This window comes from Candoia aspera, chromosome 6, assembly GCF_035149785.1.
Source record: "Candoia aspera isolate rCanAsp1 chromosome 6, rCanAsp1.hap2, whole genome shotgun sequence".
NCBI lineage: Eukaryota > Metazoa > Chordata > Lepidosauria > Squamata > Boidae > Candoia > Candoia aspera.
This window is the reverse complement of record NC_086158.1, coordinates 15,270,994-15,297,115: the sequence shown is the minus strand read 5'-3', so window position 1 is coordinate 15,297,115 and position 26,122 is coordinate 15,270,994. Positions and strand designations below refer to the sequence as shown.

The 26,122-nt window shown below is 40.3% G+C and overlaps 1 protein-coding gene across 1 annotated transcript in view; it reads right to left on the bottom strand.

Annotated features, from left to right (window-relative positions):
- Positions 1–1,783: 1,783 nt before the first annotated feature.
- Positions 1,784–26,122, bottom strand: part of PLD1 (phospholipase D1) — a 138,578-nt gene continuing 114,239 nt past the window's right edge. The window contains exons 21-27 of the mRNA XM_063306443.1: positions 24,656–24,769; positions 21,149–21,198; positions 19,542–19,676; positions 15,196–15,349; positions 9,671–9,785; positions 4,692–8,714; positions 1,784–4,312 (exon numbers count right to left, since the gene is read on the bottom strand). Of these exons, the coding sequence (XP_063162513.1) occupies positions 8,490–8,714; positions 9,671–9,785; positions 15,196–15,349; positions 19,542–19,676; positions 21,149–21,198; positions 24,656–24,769 (793 nt within the window). The 3' untranslated portion in view covers positions 1,784–4,312; positions 4,692–8,489. The remainder of the gene's footprint in view (positions 4,313–4,691; positions 8,715–9,670; positions 9,786–15,195; positions 15,350–19,541; positions 19,677–21,148; positions 21,199–24,655; positions 24,770–26,122) is intronic.

Genomic DNA, 26,122 nt, shown 5'->3' with positions numbered 1-26,122 from the left:
GCTGTCCCCTCAGGCTCAGTGGGTGGAGCTGACAATGTGGCAGTTTTTTCAGGCTCAGGCAGGTTTTCCTGAAGCCCAGGGGTGTTCTCCGGAGAAAAGGAAAACACCTGGAATACCCCATTTGTCTTTCGGACAGCTGCTTGCAGCCAGAGGATCGCAAACAGCTGCTCATATTCGACTGGTAAGAGCTAGCTGGGAGACGGGGATGTCACCATTTTCCAAGCCACGCTGTAGCCTTTAAGGGACACTAAGACTGGCCACCCCATTTCTAAATCACCCAATTTATATTTCTTTTAAGTACGTATACCCTAAGAGAGGCTTTCTACAACAGAGAAGCAGGTTCTCTTGCTGCTTGTTGTTATTTTTGGAATTGTTATTTTTTAATTCTTTTTAAGTTTTGGACTTTGTTTTCCCTCCAAATAATGAGGATCGAGAGTAAATAATTGTCTCCCTGTTATTATTTTTGCACTAAATTTGAAGATATTAGCATTTTCGTACACACTGAATCAGCTGATTTGAACCTTCAGCTTTCTGTTTCTACTTTCTCTGGGGAACTGTCTGCATATCTCTCTTTCACTTGTGTAAACACATTCCAGAATTCTTCCATATCTTTGACTTTTGCTGGTTAGGCTCCTAGGGGGCGCCATAATCTACTGTGTGAGACATGGAGGATTTCAAACAGACTTTCTCTGACTTCCACCAAGATTTCAAACAGATTCTTTCTGACTCCTACCAAGTTTTTATGCAAGACATTCAGGACACTGTGGAAAATATGAGGTCCAAAATGTGTCATCTGGTTGGGGATGTCATGGATGAAACTGAGGAATTCAACAACGTTAGAAAAATTTCTTCTAAGAGTGAGATTGGGATTTCTATTGAGATGCTGGATGAAGATTGGATAATGGAGTTGGAGAAATTTAAGGGAGAGAATGATTTGCAAGCCACAAGTGAAACTGATCTTCTGGAGGAACACTATGAAAAAGGGGTTATTATGTATGGGAGGCTTTCTGAAGAGGTCGGAGTTTTTGAGGGGGGCAGTTGGGCTGTTTGATCTTTTTAAGAAAAAAACTCTGTGCACATTGTCGGGAAATGTAAATACGTTGATTTATTTTGAAGTGGGATAAGGGTTAACGAATATTTATCTGGATTGCTTTTAAGGTTTGGCTGATATCATTTATCTTTAATGATTTGGATTAAGATTAAGGTATAAAAATGTCTACTTGGAGGGTTTTGGGTTTATTAAGATCATTAAAATTGTTGTATAATGGCAGACAATTTATGTACTTTTTAGTTTGATTTTTATTATAGTAGACAGAAATGTATAGAATAGTAGTAAGAAGGGAATAATTAAATAGTTAAATTACTTTGGGGGAGGGGGAAGTTGTATAGGAGATTTATATGAATTTTGCTTTTTTTTTCTTTTAATATAAGGGGAGGGAGTAACTATACTTAGCGATTTTTATAATGTGCCAATGTGGAATGATTTATAGAAATAACATGGTTTTGGTTTAATATAGAGTAAGCGATTGATTATGGAAAATTTTTGTATATCCTTGCTGTTAAAAGAAGTCACACTTCTCTGTAACTCTGAAAAATGTTTCTCTTGTGTTTTCACACCTTTTTAGTTTTTTTTGTAGTTTTTGGTTTTTTCGTAGCTTTTATCTTTGCTTGCAACTTAATAAGATTCTTGTTAAAAAAATAAATAAAAGGGGCATTCCACCCGATCCACTGTGGAAGGAGAGTAGAGTTTTGAGCTTCTAGGGCTGAAAATGAAGACACATAATGCAATGGATCCCATACTTTATGTTCAAGTTCCGTTTTTCAGTTGATAAACATGTAAGTATTCCCAGTTACAGCGGAAAGGAGAAAAATAGTAAAAGCAGACATTAGCAAGGCTAGGAATTAAAAAAAAACACAATTATGTATCCTTCATAGAAGGTATATTCACAGTGTTGCACAAATACATAAAATTGTTCCGACCCCTCCGAAGATGTACAAGCTTCTTTGCCACCTAGATAACGTTCCATTAAATGTGACAGCAGCTTGACTGGCCAATTAAAAAGCTAATGCTGTTTTTTCTCCCATTATCTCAGTGTCAAGGATGGAGACAAATAAATTACAATTATTCCCAGCATCTACATCTATTTTAGGAAAATGCAATACAGAGAAAACAAAGGACTCAGTGACAACTGAGAGAAGTAACTTTTTCTCTCTCTCCCTAAAAAGGTCAAATGGAAAAGAAAAAAAGCTTCCGAATTCCATTAGTTTCTGACTTTCATTCAGACTCTGTCCTGGTTGCAGGATTATTTCAATCAATACTGAGTTTTGTCCTTCAGCTTCATGAATTCCTGATTCATCAGGCAATAAAGTCTCAGCAACTACAGCAATGAGGATAATCCTGTTTGGAGGTCCTAGAAGTCGTTACACCAGTTGAAATGTGAAGAAAGCACAACTCTGTTCCATCCCAGTATATTCCTTTGTGAATGCCATTGCTCCTAGTCCCTGCCTGCGTCTACATGTACAGGTCCCCTAATGCAGCAAGCACTCAGCAGTTACAAGTAAGAACATTACACTGAATGATACAGACTAGCTCATAAATCAGCATAACATTAACCAGTTTAAAATATAACAGAGGTTTAAAATATTACTCATATCAAAAGCACATGCTTTTCTTCATCTGGCTGCAGAATATAAAGGTCAGGTGAGTCTCATAGGGCAGAGCTGTATAAACTTGGTGCCACAGCTGAGAAGGTTCTATGCTGTGACCAACGTAATACAATCTGATCCTTCTTGGACAATATTGCAACAAGAGGAAGCTCTTACGACTTGAGTGAGCAGGAAAGATCCTATGGGAAGATACATTTTAGCTGTATGGGTTTCATGTTCTGTACCATAAGGATTGTATTGTCATAATTAGAATGGATCTATCGTAACAAGGATTGGAGCCTACAAGAAAATGGACTTATCAGAGCCATACTTTCCCTTGTCAGTTCAGCATTCCTAAATGATGGAGTTAGGATAGTTCTGATGCTCCCCATAGCAAAAGCCTATTGCTGGAGGAGTAACAGCAAAAAGCACAGCAAAAAGACTATTACCGATACCGGCCATATTGTGTTTTATGTAATTTTGGTACATAGTGTTCCCTGCAGGCCTTATACAAGAGTGAAGACTATGGATTGAGTCAAGGAACTGCATAATAAAACTGGTCTGCTAATTTCCTGGGCCTGATAAGAACATAACCCAGAGATGTTACATAAAAAACTCCCAGAAAAGGTGCCTTAAAAAATATTTGTGTGTGTGTGTGAAAGGATAGAGTTTTGTACAAAGTGTGCATGTGTTAATTTATGTGTATTAAGTGCATAATTAGAATTATTCTAAAAAATATAAGACTTCTTCCTCACTGTACAAAGTGATAACCACCTTAATTTATGGGTGGTCAGTGATATTCTGTTTGTTTTCCACTAGTCAAATACTGTACTGCCCATGGTTACATCCAAATCATTTACACATTTGAGCAACCAGCTTTAGCTCACCTGTATTTCACATGGTGAACTTGTAAGTGTGCACATTTGTTGTTGTTCTTCAGACACAATGATTTGCCAGTGATTCTCAGTACAAAACAAACAACTCTAACAGATACCTTGAAAGCATGATGAAACAAACACAATTTAGACCAGTAGTAATTCATGGGCTGTTTGCAAGACATACCTAACCAGTTAAGTTAAAGACTAGTTCTATTCACACAGCATGCTAAGCTTGGGCAGCTTTAGTATTAGTTAGGTATTTTTATGGCTTAACACAAAGTGAAAATCCAGTCTCTTCGATTAATCTATGATTTCATGTGCAATACAACTAAAAAATAAATTAAATCAGTTAAGCATGTTGTGTGAAACCAATCATTTTGGGGGCAAGCATACAAAATCCAAAGCAGAGTATCTTATGAAGGGCATAAAACACAGTTAATAATTATTGATGTTGACTGTGGTTTGTTTCTAACCTACTGAGCTGAGAAACCAGGCAGGACTACCAAGTGAGTTCACATGTTATACCTGCCATTTCTGCAACTTGCCCACCACCTAGGAGAGATGATGAACTTGTGGCCAGATGTTGTTAAACAGCTTCTGTCAAACTTATCAATGTTGCATGGAGCTGATGATGGTTGGAACCCAGTAACATTTGGAATGGGTTATTTCCCCATGCCTGATCTACAAAGTGCATTTCATGCAAAAAAAGGTGCTAAAGTGAAATTCTAACTGAAATGTTAGTAATCTTCCCCTTCTTCCAGGCATTCTGAGGGAGGAGGATGGGTTATCTCCAAAGTTTATTGCAAGTAGCAATGATGGATGTTGGAGGAAAATTCTGAGAGTGCCTTGGACTGCAAGAAGATCAAACCAGTCCATCCTCCAGGAAATAAAGCCAGACTGCTCATTTGGGGGAATGGTATTAAAGGCAAAACTGAAATACTTTGGCCACATAATGAGAAGACAGGACACCCTGGAGAAGATGCTGATGTTAGGGAGAGTGGAGGGCAAAAGGAAGAGGGGCCGACCAAGGGCAAGATGGATGGATGATATTCTAGAGGTGACGGATTCCTCCCTGGGGGAGCTGGGGGTGTTGATGACCGACAGGAAGCTCTGGAGTGGGCTGGTCCATGAAGTCACAAAGAGTCGGAAGCGACTAAACGAATAAACAACAAAAGCAATGATGGAAAGAATTGAAACCAACTTCTTCTGAGTAATCATATGGCATAGTGATTAAAGGACTGGATGAGGACCAGGGAGATCCATATTTAAATCCACCTCCAGTTCACTGGGTGACTTTGGGCTATCCCCTCTCAGGGTGGTTACTGTGAAGGAAAAACTGGAGAAGTGTTACATATACTATCTTGAGCTACTTGAGAGAAGATGGGATATAAATCTAAGGAATCATGTACAATAGATTATAGAGTTACAATTATCCAAACAGGTTTTTTCTCTAAAGTTTGTGCTGCAAGAATTACTGAAATCACAAAATAACCTCTGGATTTAAACAATGATTGAGATTTCCATCCATATTACTAATTAGCAGCATGAAACACCAAGCATGTTAACAACTAAGCTGGGCAGTTGGTCTGCCCATGAGAAATATTGGTTCTTATTTGCCAGGCACTGTTCTATGTCTCATTAAATTGTTTCTGCAATACAGGCAACCAGGTGCTTAAGCTGAACATGGAAGGGCCAGTTATGTTTTATGGGAGGGACTATAAAACCTTTGTCACAGTCTTTTAAAAGCCAAAGAGTACAATGTAAAGGAGGGAGAGCCTCCAGAGGCTGACAAACTACAACTCCCAGTATCTTGGCCATGCTGCTAGCAGTTGTGGTTCAGCAACATCCGAAATGTTGCCCATGCTAGAAGATGAAACACTATGGTATTTGAGAGTTCCTCAGTCAGAGAGATCAAAATCTGATTAGACTGAGTCCAGTATTACTGGCCAGGAAGATGGCTTTGTCCTGGAGAAGAAGGTGGTAGCCCACAGGTCCCTTTCTTCATGTTACCTGTTTCTGACCCCAGGTTCCCTGTGCATTCCAACAGAATAGCCACCGTATCCTACTATTATTGATAGAGCAAGGAGCTTCTGCAAATAGGAGTGGGTTTCAGCTGTGTTACGGTGAATGTCAGCAGCCTCCCACAACCTAGGGCTCCCCAGGTGTGTTCAGACTACAAATGGCTTGGGAATTCTAGGAGTTCCAATCCTAATGAATCTGGAGCACATCAGGTCATCAAGGTTGAAGTACAGCCACACAGGTGAGAATGCATGAGCAATTGCATAGGTGCAGTTTTTAATGATCTACTGCAAAGCTCATAATATTCACATGGGTTTAATTCCAACTGCAAACCTACAGATTCTTCAGATACTATAGTCTGTTTGCTTCAGTCCAACACAGGAGTGGTGAATGACTTCCCCCCTCTTACTGTTGGAGTGGTGAAATAAGTGAAGAGACAACCTCCTGCATTTGTCAGTTGAGTTTTAACTGCAATCACTTTCACATGAATAGTAACTCAGGTTTCTGTTTGCTTATGTCACCTTTGTTCTGAGTAGGAGAGGAAAAGGGCTGCCCACTGCTCTGTGTTAGACTGCAGTAGTCCTTGGTTTACAACGGTATTTGGGACCGGAATTTCCATCGCTAAGCAATGTGGTCGTAAAGTGTGACATCATGTGACCACATCACTTAGCGACAGCAATTCGAGCACTCCCTGTTGCTATCATTGAGGATCACGGGTCGTTAAGCAAGTCCAAGGCGACTTTCAAGCAGGCCAGCAGGCAGGTAAATGGCTAGTGCAGGGTGGGGGAGGGTATGCGGGTGGCCCTCCAGGGGCAGTGTGAGAGCAGCAGGTCTGGGGGTGTCTGCTGCTGGGTGGGGGAGAGTGTTAGCACCTTACAGGAGTGACTTGCGACCTCCCCTGCCGGCTTCCCATTGACTTCGCTTGTGGGAAGCTGGCAGGGAAGGCTGCAAATGGCGATCATGTGACTGCAGGACGCTGCAACCGTTGTAAGTGCAAGTCAGTTGTCAAGCACCCAGATTGCAATCATGTGACAATCGGAGTGCTGCAACAGCCAGAACTTCAAGGACCAGTTGTAAGTACCACTTGTTCAGCGCCATTGTAACTTCAAACAGTCTTAAACAAGGACTAACTGTAAACATAAGAAGATAATGCCAGAAGACAACATATGGCCCCAAATTAATCAGGATATACAACTGTATGGTCTTGCTATAACATCACAGTGTCAGTAAGGCTTCAGACAACTTTTTGCAAGATAGGATCTGGAGAAAGGGGATGAAGATTTACTACGGTTTTACAGCTTACCTCAAATTCTGATAATTGCTCTCCTTACTTAAAAACTGCTAGCCTTTTAGCACAAAGATAAGTTCTCATGAAGACATTTAGAACCAGGAAGTTAGAAACAGGACAATAGTTGATATCTGATTTGGTCACCTAGCTCAGTGTTGTTTATTCTGATTGGCCATGCTGACTGGGCATGAGGAGAATCATAGCCCAACACAGCAGGATCCCATATTTGAGAAAGCTGCTTTGGGATTTCCGGTAAAGATCTTAATCCCTTTGACCTTGAAATTGCCAGGGGTTGAACCTGGAATCTTTGCATGAAGACTAGAATTTAGAGTACAGTAGCATGTTTCTTTTCTCTATGTGGGGAGTGGTGGTGGGGAGAATTTCATCAGCACAGGGCTGAACAATCTATAATGAAAGGGTTAGGGGTATATAGCTATAGCTTATATGTGACTCCTACCCCTCTTTTTTTTTTCAGTTCTCAAAGTCCCTTCCAATCACAACCGCCAAATCAGTGGCATGGATTCTGCTATCTGGGGATAGGGAACACACCTAAACTGTAATGTAAGCCCCTTGCATCTGTGAAAAAACAAAAAACTTTGACCTATCTACTCCAGTGCTCAAAAAATGTTGTGTGGTCCCTAGCCATAGGATTTCACAGACTCTTTGGAAGTAGAAACAGTAGACATACAAGAAGGACTTCTCTGGCCACGTGTTTCTTAGTAGGAAGGGAAGAATTAATTGGTCCCTCTTGAAGAGAACAGGGAACTTTGCTAAATCATTACATAAATACCCTTTTTTTTCTGCCATCAAGTACACGAAACAAATCTGGCAACTTACCAGTACTGTTTCAGAAACCTTCAACGCATACTGTTCTAACAGGTCACATGCAGGAAGAAATACTTCTCACTCTAAATACAGCAGTAAACAAACGTTCTATGCAAACGTCTATAACTTACTCAAGAAAGAGTGATCACAGTTAGGCCCAAAGTGGCATCGTGCAGTGTTTCTCACTAGTTGCTATACAATTTGCAGAATTTAAAAAGGAGTTATAAGGAAATACTCTATCTAACAAGTCTCAAAGACATAAACAACACTAATAGTCTACAAATCACAGTAAAGGCGTTGTCACAATTACATGTGGATTTCTTTTAAAATGGAAATATAGATGCAGTTCACTTTGCCTGGAAAGGTTTCTATAAGCAGTGACCTTAGTTATCCTTGTGGAAAACTGATTACCAATTGTTGTCTGGAATAAAAGATGGATAGTATAAGCAGATATCTTATCCCAGTTACTTATAACGAAGGGTTTGTAGGTTCTATTTAAGATAACCATATACGTAGAGTAAGCGTGCATGGAATATGTGAAGTGTCTTGGAGTATGACTGTAGACTTTTAGAGAAAGTATCTTCTGTTGACCCACTCCCCATTTTCAGATTGCTTGAAAGTCACCCTGCTATTGAGAACATAACTTATCAATAATCTGTTTTTTCCAACACTACCTCTGCTAGGCTGTTATTATCTCTAAAACCCTACCATCAAAAAGGCACTTTTGGATTGGTGCAGACTTTTCTTCTTACGGCAAAAAGTTCTTGTGAAACCAGAAGCCAAACAAGACCTGTGTTTTGTTTACTTAAAAAAAAAATCCAAGCTGACTCCTCTTAAGTCCACGTCTCCATGGGCACTATGGATTCTTTTGTTCCAACAGAGGGAAGCAAATTCTCTTCATCCAAGAAGCGAAAGGGGAACTGGACTAGAAAGCCATGGATTTTCTTCAGTTCTTCAGTTGCTTTAGTGGGATTCTCACAAGCAAGCTTTGGTTTGTTGATGAAATCCCGCAGGTGGGTTAAGTTATTAACTTCATCGCTAGGAAGACATCGGAAAACCTAATTGAGAAGATGAACGGTGAAGAAAAAGGTGTGAGAATAGATGTCTTTCCAAGGTCTTATCTACACTAGAAACTCACTCAATTGCTTAGTCATGTTACCTCTAATCGTGGAATTTTAGAACTTAAAAGATTTTCAGAATCCCCAACAAATGTGATTCCCCCCCCCAAGATTCTTTGGAGAAAAGCCATGTTAGTGTTTTTGTTTACATTCTGATTTACTTTAGGACCTTAAAACTCTCCAGCCTTCATCTTTTCCACTTAAGAAGAAAATGTATCACTGTTTTTTCACACGCACTTAAAGACAAAGCTACCAACTATAAGGATATATAGGTGAGGCAGAGCTTATTTGGCCTATGACCTAAGGATTGTTATTCTAGTCAAGAGCTTTTGGATCATGCTAGAAATATAACCCAATTACTTAATCATACACCTAGGATAAAGATAAGCAAGTTTTCAGGTGCTGGGTTGTAAAAAAGGAAACAAGAATATTTTAAAATGGCCCAAATCTTAAAAGATTGCCAAATTTCACAAATTTCAAAGCTTTAATAACTGAGGTATGTCACATGAGAACACCAAAATCACATGCATTCTTGCCAAAAATATCATGAGAACACAAACTTTTTGCAACATTGGGTGATCTTGCAAACTTTCAGTCAGTTGATTTTTTTAAAAGACATATTTAATTCTGAAGTTCTGTGGTCACCCTCAAGTGTTGTGTGGGCATTCATAGCAATACATCACTGTTCCCTAAATCAAGGCATTCTCTAATATGGATGTGAAATGCTTTTGGATTTGATTCCAAAAAGTTGGTGTGAGGTATGCAGGAGCACAAAAACAGCACTGGTTGGGGACTTATTAAAGTAAGATTGGGTGACTTCTAAGATTGACAATCCTATTCACCAACACCCATGCCTTTCAGTAACAATAAGGGGGAAACAGAAGATCATACTTCACCTTCTCAAAAATAGTGGCATTGCGTGCTGCTGTTGCAACCCACACTTCTTTAAAGAATTTGTCACATATGGGATCCTGGATATCATTCAGCTCTATTGAACTGCCAAGAACAACCCTTAAGAACAGGAGAAAACAAAAGAAAAAACAAGGAAGGAAATTATACACACCTGGAGTCCTTGATGGTGTTAATAATTCTTGAAATCAGGAAAATGAAATACAACCCCATAGAGTACTAAGGAAATGTAAGAACATTGTTCCAACAGAAGCCAAACAAATCAACGGTTGTGATTACCAACCCAAGGTTTGGCTGCTTTGTTTTAAAGCTTCTTCACAGAAGATGTTGGCAGCAAACTTATATCTTGCCAAAGGGACAAGTTATGCAAGCTCCACCTCTTGCTTACTTGTGTATGGTGCTGAGACACAAATCCAAAAGGGGTGGAGCGTGTGCTGCAATGCACATTTCATAATTTTCTCTCCCCTACCTGCCTTCCGCAGATGCCCATGGCCTTCTTGACTGACATTCAAGGTAGGTGGTGGAGAAGGCCTGGATTTCAGAGTGGCTGCCACGTGCATTCACTCTGTGGCAGCCACTCTGCCGCTTATCTGGCCAGTTAGATAGCAGCTGCAATTTAAGAAAGTCTGCTAATTATATTTCACACTCTGGCAATGGCAGCATTAATTCTGGACAATTTTTCAAAGGAAGAACTTTGAACAAGCAGGCAGTTATTATAAAGACAATTGAACCATCCCCCTCAAAATAGAGGGGAGAGAGGCATATTTACTGCAGAATGAGTTTGAAGCTGAATAAATGATGTGAGGTTGTGAAAATGAAAAGATGGAAGGTTCATCCATCCAAGTTTATGGAAATCTATCTTTCTTGGGACAGACCACAGTCTATATCGTCCAATATTGTTTACAAGTAGCAGCTTTCTAGGATTTGAAGCAGGGAGGGCCTCTACTGTAACTTCTATTATATATATTTACTGGAAATGGTAGGGATTGAAATCTGAGCCTTACTATATGAGAAATCAACATCTTACCACTGATGTGGAACTTTCCAACTATTTACTGCAGCCTTCTCCAAAGTGGGGCACTTTTGATGTATGAATTTTATCTTTATGCCACCCATTCCCAAAGAATCCCTTAAAAACCATATCCCAACCCATAATAATAAACAAAACATGATATCAAAATATACAGAAAATGTTCTAGAATTCTCAGCAGTGGGCATATTGGCAGGGAAAAGGGGAACTGAAGTTCACATATGTGGGAAAGTGACAACACCTGCATTGCAAAGCCCAATAATTCTGTTGCAATTTAAATCTGACCCTACAACTTGGAGAGTCACTTGGCCATTCTGGGGTGTACGCTGTTGCTCTCAGGAGGAAGAAATACTTCCTGCAAAGATGGAGGCAGTGATTCAGTAAATGGGACAATTCTGAGGAGATGGCATGCTTCTATGCTATATTTAGATGACATGTGATAAAGAATATATAGACCTATTAAAGCCTAGACCAACCTTCTGGAGCTTGCTGTCCTCCAAAAGTGTTGAACTACCACTTACATCACTCCCACCCAGCATAGAGTTTGGGCAGCTGCATTACAGGGCATCACCAATCTTGGTACTCACTTCCTCAGAGGAGATCCCCTCTACCAATTGAGACCAACAGGGGATGCTTTGCTTACCTCCATCAGAGGCTATATTGTGAGGTTGTTTTTTTAATTAACTAGAAATGAGAAATAGTAATGGGATTGTTTAAAAATTAAGTAATAATGTTTCTATTGACCAAGCAGTAGCTCTCTGCTACTTATGGAGTGATGCTCTTTTATGATGAAAGGTGCGATACAAATTGGATAGATAAATAGAAAGACAGCTGGATCATAGAATCCTAAGGCATTCAAAATACTGAGCACAACCCCTTGTTTAGTGTACAAATCTAAACTAAAGCTCCTGTAAAAGATGGCTTTCCAGCCACTGCTTGTACATGCTGAGCAAAGGGGAACTTAGTATCTCCCTAGATAACTGGCTACACTATTAAATTGCTCTTATTGCTAGGAAGTTAATTGGTAACAATAACAATAACAGTCCAAAATCTTGATGTCTCACTCCTGGATGGTTATGGCTTTTTTTTGACACAAAAGGCTTGTTGTTGTTTATTTGTTTAATCGCTTCCGACTCTTCGTGACTTCATGGACCAGCCCACGCCAGAGCTTCCTGTCAGTGGTCAACACCCCCAGCTCCCCCAGGGATGAATCCATCACCTCTAGAATATCATCCATCCATCTTGCCCTTGGTTGGCCCCTCTTCCTTTTGCCTTCGGCTCTCCCTAGCATCAGCATCTTCTCCAGGGTGTCCTGTCTTCTCATTATATGGCCAAAGTATTTCAGTTTTGCCTTTAGTATCATTCCCTCAAGTGAGCAGTCTGGCTTTATTTCCTGGAGGATGGACTGGTTTGATCTTCTTGCAGTCCAAGGCACACAAAGGCCATACCAGCTAAGAATGTAGGAGTTGAACTCTAGAGTATCTAGAAGTTGGGAAGGTTGCATTAAATTATTTGTTTAATGTTTAATTTTTACAGTACATTATGACAAATAGAATTAGACTGGGTAGAATTAGAGCCCAGTTGTTGCTGAACTTCAGTTCCCAACAGCTCAGCATGTCCAGTGATGAGTAAATGCTCAAAGTTGTATTTCAGCCACATCTGGAGAGTCCCAGTTACTGATAGGAAAAAAAAAAACCCTGTCTTGTAGAACATTTGGTTAGAGGTTTTCCACAGTAAAGCATTTCTCAATTTGATGGTTTTTGATGTGTTGATGCAATAACTCTCTCAGTTCCCAGTTAATATCCATGCTGGCTTGGAAATCTGGGGGTTACACCAAATCAACTGCATATGCCCAGGTTGGAAAGGCTATTTTAGTGAACCATAGGCCTTGCAGTCCAGGGCACTCTCAGAATTTTCCTCCAACACCACAGTTCAAAAGCATCAATCTTCCTTCTCTCAGCCTTCCTTATGGTCCAGCTCTCGCAGCCATATGTTACTATGGGGAACACCATTGCTTTAGCCATGCGGACCTTTGTTGTCAGTGTGATGTCTCTGCTTTTGACTATTTTATCGAGATTTGTCATTGCTCTTCTCCCAAGGATTAAGCGTCTTCTGATTTCCTGACTGCAGTCAGCATCTGCAGCAATCTTCGCACCTAGAAATACAAAGTCTTTCGCTGCTTCTACATTTTCTATTTGCCAGTTATCAATCAAGCTGGTTGCCATAATCTTGGTTTTTTTCAGGTTTAGCTGCAAGCCAGCTTTTGCACTTTCTTCTTTCACCTTCATCATAAGGCTCCTCAGTTCCTCTTCGCTTTCAGCCATCAAAGTGGTATCATCTGCATATCTGAGATAGTTAATGTTTCTGCCAGTGATTTTAACTCCAGCCTTGGATTCCTCAAGCCCAGCATGTCGCATGATGTGTTCTGCGTACAAGTTGAATAGGTAGGGTGAGAGTATACAGCCCTGCCGTACCCCTTTCCCAATCTTAAACCAGTCCGTTGTTCCGTGGTCTGTTCTTACTGTTGCTACTTGGTCGTTAAACAGATTCTTCAGGAGGCAGACCAGATGACTTGGTATCCCCATACCGCTAAGAACTTGCCACAATTTGTTATGGTCCACACAGTCAAAGGCTTTAGAATAGTCAATAAAACAGAAATAAATGTTTTTCTGAAACTCCCTGGCTTTTTCCATTATCCAGCGGATATTGGCAATTTGGTCCCTAGTTCCTCTGCCTTTTCTAAACCCAGCTTGTACATCTGGCAATTCTCGCTCCATGAATTGCTGAAGTCTACCTTGCAGGATCTTGAGCATTACCTTACTGGCATGTGAAATGAGTGCCACTGTTCAATAGTTTGAACATTCTTTAGTGTTTCCCTTTTTTGGTATGGGGATATAAGTTGATTTTTTCCAATCTCATGGCAATTCTTGTTTTCCAAATTTGCTGGCATATAGCATGCATTACCTTGATAGCATCATCTTGCAAGATTTTGAACAGTTCAGCTGGGATGCCGTCGTCTCCTGCTGCCTTGTTATTAGCAATGCTTCTTAAGGCCCATTTAACCTCACTCTTCAGGATGTCTGGCTCTAGCTCACTGACCACACTGTCAAAGCTATCCCCGATATTGTTATCCTTCCTATACAGGTCTTCCGTATATTCTTGCCACCTTTTCTTGATCTCTTCTTCTTCTGTTAGGTCCTTGCCATTTTTGTTTTTGATCATACCCATTTTTGCCTGGAATTTACCTCCGATGTTTCTAATTTTCTGGAAGAGGTCTCTTGTCCTTCCTGTTCTATTGTCTTCTTCCACTTCCGCACATTGCTTGCTTACAAATAATTCCTTATCTCTTCTGGCTAACCTCTGGAATTTTGCATTTAATTGGGCATATCTCCCCCTATCACTGTTGCCTTTTGCTCTCCTTCTTTCTTGGGCTACTTCTAGTGTCTCAGCAGACAGCCATTTTGCCTTCTTGGTTTTCTCTTTCTTTGGGATGTATTTTGTTGCCACCTCCTGAACAATGCTGCCAACGTCTGTCCATAGTTCTTCCAGGACCCTATCTACTAAGTCCAGTCCCTTAAATCGATTCTTCACCTCCACTGCATATTCCTTAGGAATATTAGTGAGCTCATATCTAGCTGATCTGTGGGTCTTCCCTAATCTCTTGAGTCTGATCCTAAATTGTGCAATAAGAAGTTCGTGATCTGAACTACAGTCAGCTCCGGGTCTTGTTTTTACTGACTGTATAGATGTCCGCCACCTTTGGCTGCAAAGGATGTAGTCAATCTGATTTCGGTGTTGTCCATCTGGTGAAGTCCATGTATAAAGCCGTCTCTTAGGTTGTTGGAAGAGAGTGTTTGTTATGCAGAGTGAGTTGTCTTGGCAAAATTCTATCAGCCTATGTCCTGCTTCGTTTTGTTCTCCCAGGCCATGCTTACCTGTAATTCCAGGTGTCATTTGACTGCCCACCTTAGCATTCCAGTCTCCTGTGACACAAAAGGCTAAGCAACAGATATTTCGGCCTTTAAACTCACACTGATATCTTTAATCTATGGGTCAATTCAATTAACAGATTAAAACAATAATCAACTCCAAAGAACTCCACAGTTAATTAAGTAATAGATAAAATGATCAGAAATACAGGTAGCAAATTCTTCATAAAAGAGATGTTCCCACTTCTCATGTAAAAGGGGATCTAAGATGCTAATATGAAATAATCAATCTATCAAAAACTGGAAGAATAGGCTCCATGCTCCAGAAATATTATTATTCATATATAAGTAATACATTAATCAACTAATACCATATGCCTACAGCTGCAATCATTTACCACTCACTTGAGAGTAAGCCCCATTGAGCTAACTAGAAGGCCTGGCTGAATAGACAAGCACAAGACTGTACTCTAAGGCAATCAATCAACTGCAAACACTTTTTAGATTGGTTTTACTCCTACTTTTCATGAAATGGTTTTGTCAGAAGTGGTACCTAAAGCACTGAAGGCGAAGAGACTGAGCAAATCTTCCTGCTCTGTAGTCTTCCCCATCCATCACTGAAGCAACGGTGTCAGTATCTTCCACAATGACAGCCATTTCACTGTCTCTTTTCCCCAACATGCTTCTGTCATTGATGTTTGCAGAGCCTATTAAAGACATAGCATTGGGAGAGTTGCAAATGCAAAGGATTAAATAAATATTTCAAATATTTTTAAATGGCTCAGAGGACCACAACAGCAGCAAACATTCCATGCTTCAAACTCTACCATAATCTATTCCATCACTGATTATGATGTACAGTAACAAAATAGCTCTGAAATACAATAAATAAATATAAGAAAATATTAGATCTTATTACCTTATCTAAGGTATTAGTTATCTAATAGTTGGTCTGCAATATTTTTTTTATGAGCAGTTTTCTAGAACAAGTGATGGCTTTCAACTTCAGGATTTGATGAAACCAATTATTTGGGTCTTGTGTTAATTTTGGTTCAGGATGGAGTCTGGGGCAGAAATGGCCATGATAGCATTATGATAAAAAATGGATGGGGAATATGTTATGGTGGATCCTGATGGATCTCTAAGTGGTATTAGATACCATAGGCCAGGGATTAGCAATTTGTGGTCTTCAGTTGTTGCTGAACTTCAGTTTCCTTTGCTGCTAACCAACATTTCCAGTTAATGGGAGTTGCAGTCCAACATATGTCACACATGTTGTCATAGGTCATGGAATCCTTTTGGGCACCTTGGAGCATGAAAGCTTAGACCAAAGACTACACTATAATCTGATGAACCAATTTTGAGTAAACAATTGTATTAAGTCTCCAAGAAAATTTACTGCTCCATTGCTCAACTGGATATCAATTCAGGTTGCTTAAAAGGGGAGTCAAAACCCAAATCATCACTTCTTTCTTTGTTGAGAAAAAAGCAGTTTACTGGATCCTTGCAGTTCAACATGTATGCAAATCCTAAAGATAACACTTTTCTTTTCTTTACAGGAATTTTCTAGTCCTTGTATACTGAAAAAGACAAGGAGTGTCTGCAAAGGGATCTTTATCATGGAAAGGCAGCAAATTAACTGCAATGAATCAGGGCAGGAGAGGTGAACAGCTTCTGGCATTTTCTGCTTCAAATGCCAAAATAATCTGACTGGGCTTGCTTATTATGCATTGGGGAGGAACTGCTCTATGCTATTCTGTCTTTTGCTGGCCTTAGATGCATCTCTTATGTCTTTTGGCCCACATTTCCTTAATTCAGAGTACTGGCAGTATCTTTTACATCTTTTCTGCTTAGTTAGCTTTCATCTCAGCTATCCATTAGGGCCTGTTAAAAGTCCTCCTTTACTAGCAAATGGAAAGGAGAAGGCTGGATCATCTTGCCAATCTGTGCATACTTGGTATATTAATCAACAGAAATGCCTTGTGAGTGTTATCCATTGCTCTTTCATGAATGAAAGGAGGAAGACTGGTAGTAGTTAATGGGTAAAGATGAAGACTGGATAAGAAAGCCTTTATGTCAAAGGTACTGCCTAGTATAAAGAATCAAAGCCACATAAAATAGTATTCAAGTCAATTTGTTTATTGATTAGTCATTTGACCATATCAAAAAGCTATAAAAAACAATGCAAAGAAAAGTAGGACGTATTCATAATATATTGTTGCCCCTGCTTAGATCCTTTCTTAAAATCCAGGAAATACTGGGACACCAAGAATAAATTGTTATATGCTTTGCAGGGAACACACTTGTACACAGCCAGGGGGACTGTGTCTTTTATATCAAAGGTTAAGAGGATGGACCACATAGAACAGATTGGGGCTAACGGCAGGGGCAATGATATATTATGAATAAGTCCTACTTTGTTTTCCATGGTTTTTATAACTTCTTGATATGAACAAACAACTAATCGATAAACTAACTGAACTGAATCAAAACAGTAATGTCATGGAGAGAAGTGTATGAGTGTGGGTATAGAAATACCAAGAGATTTATAAATCCCAGCCTACAAGAGAAAGCTAAATAATTCTCAGTTCAGATCAGAAAAAATAGATTTATGTCTCCAGTAATTCCACAGGGTTTCTGCAGAGCAGCACCCATGCAATATAGTATCAACAATTCTGCCTGGAAAACTATCTCAGTTGAAAACTGTCGAAACACATGAAATGCAGGGCCAGTTGTAAGTCTGCAGGGGTTGGCTCAATGCTGGAGGCATTTATCCTACTTCAGAGATAAAGTAAAATGAAAACACATTTCACCGTTAGGTATGTAAGCAAGCTGGCATTTTATTTTAAACTGTTTGGCTTCCTTTTTGTTTTTACATGCCATCCTTTGCTTTGAAGCCAGAAGAATCTTCTTTTGGGAATACTGGTTGCTCTGGATTAATGTATTATATAACTGTAGCTATTGGATTTTTCTCTTTGCAGAGCAATACAACCATTGTTGCTTGGTATTAATTTTTGTTTCTTCATGTCCCTCTCTTGATCTAATGTGCTTCTAATGTACCTACTTTAGGCTGGCTGCTTCCTATATTTAGTTGTGTAAGCAATTACTTAGTGTATAAAAACTCAAGGTGGTTTACAATTAAAGAAAAATCCCAATAAAGCAGTAATTCAGCTTGCCTAACCTAACCACCTCAGGCAGCCTTAATACCAAGAGTGTCCACATTCTGCAGAGTTCTCCAATCCTTCTTGAAGGCCAGCAGCTGGGGGGCATCCCTCATCTTGGGTGGGTGTTCCAAAGAGCAGAGGATGCTACTGAAAAGGTAGCCCACCCCCCCACTGCCTCATCTCTGTCAGGATGGGGAACTTCAGCATATCTTCCCTCTAGGAATGCATGGGTCAGTCAAATCTGGGTGGGAATGATGTTCTCAAAGTTACTCAGACCCCAAGCTATGTATGGTTTTAAAGATCATAACCAGAACTCCCACTTGGACCCAGAAGCAAACTTGGAACAGTGCAGCGACAGTAGGAGGGACCTGCTAAATCTGTTACCCCCAGTTAGGAGATAGGCTGCCACGTTCTGCCACAGTTGTTAGTTGCCTTCAAAGACAGCCCCACGTAGAGCATGTTATGTAATCTATACAGAAAATGACAACAGCGTGAATGACTGTGGCCAGAGTGTCTTAGGCTAATAAGGCTGACAACTGGCATTCCCCATAAAGCTTGGTGAAGCTTCCTATTGTGGTAGCAGAAATCACATGTCCAGGAGGATTCCCAAATCAGGGGCCTGCTCCTTTGGGGGAAGTGTGAACCCATCCAGAATAAAAGTTAGAGAATCAGAATCAGGCCAGATGGATCACTGACAAACAGAAACTCTATCTTGCAGGCAGGAATATAATCTGATTTTTTTTGGTCTCATACAGGCCCTTACAGCATCTGCAACAGACATTTAGAGCACAGGACTGATCCACTTCTTAGAATGGCCTTGCAACTCATATCTCCCCATTTTGAATTCCACTTCTGCAGAAGAGGGAAATACCAGTAAGTCTTGGCAAACCATATCTGCAGAAAATAAAAGACATCTTCGGGGAAAAAAAAATCCCACAGATGGCAGACATCCAAACAGGACTCCAAAGGACTGCAAAGATGGGCGTAAAATGGAGGCTGTTAGAGAAGTAATGGAAACGGGCAAGTGAATATATTAGACTATCTCAGATAGGCTGCCTGGTTGGGATCCTGAACAGAAGTGTCACGCAAAAACATTTTGTTTGAGAATCCAATTAGAAATGTTTTAATATGGATTCCTGCAATAAGCAGAAGCTGGATTTGATTCCCTGTATGGCTCTTTCTAATTTTATAACTGATCGTATTCAGAACTGGTATGCTTCTTCTGAGCATCAGTTGCTGAAAATAAAGAATATTATGCTTTGTATCTTCTTCTTAGCTTCCCAAGAGGCAGCAGGCAGGTCATTCTAGGAATCTGAATTCCAGAAGAGACACATCTTTGGTCTGACTTCTGCTCTTATTGTAAAGACAGAGACATGTTTCTTGAGACCTTCATGCTTGAAATCCCAAATACTTATTTACACTTCTAACATCATGTTTTGCTGAACATTCAGGCAGTGTCTTTGACATGGAATTCAAGTGCTATAAATCTTAAATTGAATGCTTAGGGGCAGATGATGCACCCAAGTTCAGATTTGAATTGCTTATTTGATTTGGAAAAAGACTGAATTGTCAAGTCAATCATCCACTTCAATGACTGATTCAAAGGAGTGAGTCATTCAAACTGCTCTCTAATTGAAACTCTGAATTGATCCCGCAGCCCTTTTGAAATCTACAGAGATATATGGCAGGAATGCTCAACTCCCAAACACTGGTACTTAGCAAATTTCCCACTCACCTATAATGACGGTGTTGTCATCAGCAATCAGCAGCTTGCTGTGGACATAGATCAGTTCAGTAATGAGTTTTCCTTCCAGCTCAGCATAGTTTCGAAGTCCACAGAATGAAATGTAATTAATCCATTGGTCTCCAACTGAACAGCATCATAAAGGAATGGAGGATGAAACACAAACAAACAAACAAACAAACAAATCTTTATTAAGGTCAAAGACCAGAAAGAGAGAAGAGAGAAAGGAACAGTGAAGCTTCAGAACTTTAAAAAGTAGAAGAATGAAAACTGGAGGCTTAAATTACAGGAATGTGGGCTGGGGCTAAACATTAGAATACATTTCTTCACAGTAATAGCCCTTTGAGCCAATCGCCTCGAGAGAACTGCCCACAATCTAGTACCCTTCAGGTATATTATACTTTAATTCCTATAATTCCAAACTAGCATGGTCTTTAGCAATGATCCCTAGAATTATGGGAGATAGCATCAGATTGGTGAAGGATGTCTTGGGGGTTTGAGATCTTCTTTGCGCTGAAGGTCTTCAAGCAAATGTGCTACAGCAACTCTGGCTTTTCTGTATCAAATTATAGTAATACATATTTGCAGGGCCAGATGCTATAGGGCTAGACTAGACAGCATCCAACCCTGCCAACCCTATATTATTGTAATTTTGTAACTGCAGTCCCAATAAGAGCAATAAACATGCAGGTAGTCCTCACTTAACAACCACAATTGGAACCAGAATTTTGGTTGCTGAGCAACGTGGTCATTAAGCAAATTTTACGACCTTTTTGTGGCAGTCGTTAAGTGAATCACTACGGGTATTAAGCAAACCATGTGGTCATTAAGTGAATCATGTGGTTCCCCATTGATTTTGCTTGCCAGAAGCTGGCTGGGAAGGTCGAAAATAGTGATCATGTGACCATGTGACATTGCGACGGTCATAAATGTGAACCAGTTGCCAAGTGCCCAAGTCATGATTACATGACCACAGGGACCCTGCAGCAGTTGTAAGCGTGAGGACCGGTCGTAAGTTTTTCCAGCACCATTGTGAGTCTGAACCATCACTAAATGAATGATTGTTAAGTGAGGACTACCTGTAGATGCAACTGAAAAAAGAAAAACATGGGTGCAAACATCCATGTTTGAGTAGTGGATTTATGCATCTAAATGTGCATTTTTATTCTACCATTCAGCCAATATATAGCAAAGAAAAAAGGAAACAATAAACATCTCATTTGACTACCTAGCAGTTTTGGCATAAAGCCAAATTTCAGCTCCCCAGATCCTTACAACTGAACCTAAGGAGTCAGCTTGCTGGAAATGACATCAAGGAAAGTGGGGAGAAGTAACTCATGCAGAGCAACATCCAAAGGGATGCAGAAAACGGCAGTTTTGTTTGTTTTTTTCTCCCCAGCCACCCAGATGTTGTTTTGCTAGTTTGTTTTCTTTATTTTCAAATATCTCCCTGACATAATGGAGGCCTCCTACGTTAGTAGTTATATAATCCTGCAATTACGCCAGCTAATATGTGCTTTATGGCCTATCAATCAAGGTTTTGTGTTCTCAAAACTCAATGGTGAGTGGACACACAGAGAGGAAAGCAAAGGGCTTACTTTCAGCTTTCAGCTGTCCCAAGATTGAATTCTCTCCTCTGCACATGGTCCTGAAAGAATTAAGCCAGCATTAAATTCACAAAACAGCAGCGGGTGAATGAGTTTACAAGAATGCCTTTAACTGGAATCATCAGATACGTGCCTCTATAAAAAAAAGGAAGCGGTGGAGGGAACACAGCAGATCTTCTGCAGTCCAAAGGCTGCACTGAGAGGAGAGATCACGAGGGCCAGGAAAATGTTGAACAACCTTAAGATGCACAAGGCCAAGAAAATGTTCTTGCTTTTGTTAAGTCTTTAAGGGATTCAGCAACTTGAAGCCTCAAGCTCTTATCTGAAACCTGGAAAATGAAGCGCTGAGGCTGCGAGCTAATCCACATGAATTCAGGTTACAGAACTCCTTTTGGAGTCCGGGGGAAAAAAGCACACAAAACGAAACAGTGGTGTGCCATATGTAGCTGACCTCAGCTGATGTTGAGCTAAACAATGGGAGCTCATCATGAGATAAAGGAGCTGTAGGCTGAACTGGGAAGTCAACAAGATATACCGGAAGAAAGCAAGGCCAGCCATTTCTGTTGCCAAGAAAACTGCATGGGTGTGTCTATGAAGTTAGCAGGAGTTGGGCTCAACCTGATGGACGCATTACTTTTTATGCAACATCAACTCCTGTGACTGGCCAATCATACAGAACTTAAGACTCATCCTCACCAACTTAACAGAAGGAACATTTCTGCCCCTGTCTCACAAATGTTGAACAGATCTGTATGGGAGAAAATTAGAGATGAGCACAGGCAATGTGTGGACTTCCAGATATAGATTTGGTAACTAACACAGCATGGTCAACAGTAATACATGGTGGGGACAGCAGTCTGGAAAAGAGACTATAGGACACCTGGACAAATAGGTGCCTAGACTGGGAAAATAAGGCAGCTTTTTATGTTTCTAAATAAAAATATATATGCCACCCTGAACATGAATCACACTACAGATGTTCCAGGCCTGGCATGTTTCCACCTTAGGAATTCTTCAAGGGAACAAGTTGGACATAGAATTCCCTCTTTGAACACAATTGTAAATGGACATTACTAAAGCAAGTCCTATGCCAGGTTCAGCCCACTGGACAATACCAGTATGTAAGACATTGTTTTGCAAATCAGCATTAAAATGTGTGTATAAGTGTATACACCCATGGGTGTAGTTTAATTTGCTTTGAAGTAGGTGTCTGTAAAAGAGAGAGAGACAGGCCCACCTACACCCACAGATACGCAGTGGGAAAATGAAAGAGGAAAGCTTAATTAAAAAGCCAGAAAATGCATTCCAGGAGATTTTCTTGGCAAGGCACAACCCCAAACTCAGTGCTCCCTCTGCTGACTCTCTAGCAGAAATACATAGTAAAATGAGCTTTGTTCAGCTCTACTGAGAATGTCTAACACTGACCCTGTTGGGTTGCTGGCAAAAGGAAAGGGAGTTGGAAGCACTCAGGGTGATTAAAAAGGTTATTATAAAATATTGTTTCATGTAGTTTACACTATGGATCTTTTAAGCTGCATTTCCACTGCAGGGCTTGGACTGGTGAATTTCCTGAGATGCTTGTGGTACTTCCAATGGTATTGTTGTCCATCACAGACGCAGAGTTCCCTGCCAGTGTGATGCACTACATGCTATGTCAGGAGCTAAGCCAGTTCCTCCCTGACGCTCTGCCCCCGCAATCTATCACCCTTCCTTCCTAAATGGATGGGATAGAGCTGGGTTCCTGAATAGCCCACACCAACGCCAATTTAGCTTCAACTCTATTGCTGCCTTATGCAAGTCTACTCTTTTCCCCCTGCTGCTTCTTATGCCTGGAATGATCCCAAAGATATTGCCATGGGGACCCTTTCCCCTTCATTCAAATTCCTGCTCAAAATGCCAATTTTTCGGTGAAGTGAACTTCAATAAGCAGCCTTGTTCTGACGTGCAGAGAATAATACCTGGGTATGACCTTGACCACAAGAACATCTTTCATGAGCATTCTGTTGTACGCATGTTCTCCATCTTTGCTGAATATGTAAACGTTGGGCTAGGGGGTCCAATTTGTTCTGCCACCATATGTTCACAGAACATGCTTAGCCTGAGTACTGCATTAAGCCATTTTCACAGATTCATACAATACACTGAACCATCAGTGAACCTAACACAATATGCTAATCCCCCCAAATCTTTCTTCAAGGTTAATGCTACCCAAACTAAACACGCTGCATAAATGCATCCTGTAGATCCTTGTCTATCTAACAAGTGTTTTATGTGAACGTAACCAGAATCAGGGAATCAGATATATGTTAACTTTGATATCTCCTTTGACTTCCCTTCTTCCTTCCTTTTCCTTCTATGCTGCCAATGGAAACTCAATGGGACAGGGCCCTACTCTGAATCTAGAAAGTGCCAGTGTTCACTGTATCTGCACCCTAAACAAATAAACCATGTAACAAAAGCTGTAATTTAAAATGTAAAGACATCCTTCCCTTTAACCCCGGCACATGAGAGAAATAGAACTGCCTATGGCTTTACCAGACAGCAAAATGGGAAAAAAGGTTATAAAAATTAAATAACTTCTACAGTTCTAATCACAGATTCTTGGCTAAAATGCCCACCACTATCTTAGTGAAAAAGGATCACTCCAGCAAATGATTCCTGCTTGCTTTTCCTGAATGTTCCTCGAGTCTGATAAATTGCAACCTTAAATCAGTCTCTGGAACAATTTTTACCTTAGCTCCTTTTCCTACCCCAGCACACCAACTTTATTTTCCCAGATCTGTCTTTCACTGCAAACAACAAAGTAACTTTTCTTAGCAAAAAGGGCTGAAGTGGGGAAAATCTCTTCCTGATTAGGCAATCCCAGCTTTGCTTCAGTCTACAGAACCTGTGTATTGGGTGTGTCTGACAGCCAGCATCTTGGTGTCTAGCCTGAGGGTCTGGCATATAGCGAATGTGTGAAGACAGCTTGCCCATTCACTACAAAAAGATCCCAAGGACTGCACAAGAATGTGGATGTGAACAAGAAAATGTAACAAGTGTGTTTCTTTAACAACTGTTCCCTACTCTGGCTCCAAAATGGCCTTCCCCATCTTTGTCTCTGCCAATGCTTCAGAAGCTGAGTTGACTTCCAGGGCATTGTCCTGGAAGAAAAACATGCAGCTCAGTCTATCTTTTCAGCTCAGTGACCTGGAAATAATGAAACTTCTGGTGCATTATGGAGGAAGAAAAAGAAATTGCTGGTGCCATAGTGATAACTTCTCCAGCCCCTCCTGCTCATCATGTAACCTAGGCAGCACTGAAGATCTTCATCTTAGGATGTTGCTTCAGCAGATGGCCCTCTGCCAAGAGCTCCCTCAACTTTGGAGCCATCCCTGGTCTCAATCTGTTTTCTGAACCTGGGCCAAGCATCCATCAGAGAGCTGCCTAGAATCCTTACTAAAACATTTCACCATATTGCTGAAAATAAAAGGATCCAGGCTGGACCTCCAAAGTTACCTGTAGTTAAAATGCATAATGGCCTGGAGGGCATTGCCTCCTCCCGTTGAAATATCACCTTCAAAACCAGGCAACAGGGGGATTACTACGTAGACTCGGTACCGTTTGTTTTCCCTAAAAGAAAATACAAAACAAGTAATTTAGCTTTGTGACAATACCATATATTTTAAAAATGTGTGTGTGTATTGGGGGTGGGAAGAACTAATAAATTATTTTAATATATGAACACAGAGCAGTGTTTAGGTACTGTTTGTTTTTGAATCATTTACTTAAAGACTGATGATTTGTGAAACTTGTTCACCAAGTATTACAAAAATGATAGAGGGTGGTATGTCATAAAAATAGCAAATTCTTTCACAGATTACCTTCACCTTACAGTTCAGCTATGCTTCTCTCAGCCCTTCCATTTCACACACTGCACCACACCACACCACATACCACCACCAGACAACAAGCAAGAACACACTCTGAACAAAGATAGGTATAGCTTTGTCTGATGAAGGATTACATTAGGCAACATTTATGCTTTGCAGATTTCAACTGATTTAATCATACTGATAGAGAATCAGGTTGAGCTGTGGAGTCCTTGGTGCCCTCTGAGCTTGGTTGTTTGCTTGCAGATGTTTCGTAGATGTTGTCTAGTTGGGCAATGAAATGTCTGCAAGCAAACAACCAAGCTCAGTGATTTAATCATGTTCTGTTGTTAGCGGAGCTAAGATTTTCCCCAACCTGGCACTCTCCAGAAACATTGGACTATAATGTTAGTTATTATATTTTTAAACTGTCCAGCAACCTGAGTTCTCTCTGGGATGGAGATATGCATTAAAATACAATACAAAATATATTGAACAGCAGTCAAACTAATAAAAACAGCTATGTATGGATAAAAATAGCAGCAACACTTAAACAATGACAACAAAAGTAAGTAAATCAAAACAAAAAGAGCAGCCAAAAATACATAGTTGCTCTAATATGGTTTCCTAAAATGCTGAGAAAATTTTGAAAATGTTTAGAAACATGTAAGTGCCAAGCAAGTCTTTCTGGGGAAGGCACTGATTTCTTCAGCCAGCCCAGTCACAGTGCAAGCTCTGCTGACAGAGATAATAGACACTGTAGTAGCCCTGTGCTTCAGGTGGACATCGTGCTGGGGAAATTAGCTGGACCAAACAAAGTTCCAAATCCACCCAAAATATAATTCCCAGTATTCTTTGGAGGAACTGAAGTTGTATTAAGCTAAAATTACTTTGTAATACAGGTCATGCCAAGTGGAAATCCACACCTTTCATAAACATTTACCTTCTTAGAATAACAACCCAATAAAACCATATGAAGACATTTTTGAAGCCAAGCTAGGAAGTACAGTTGCCATCATTGCACTCTGATTTGCAAACTACTTTCCCCTTTTAATGCAAAAATATTGCTCTTATTTGGGTTGACATATTATCATCATGCTGGCCAGCCATTTCC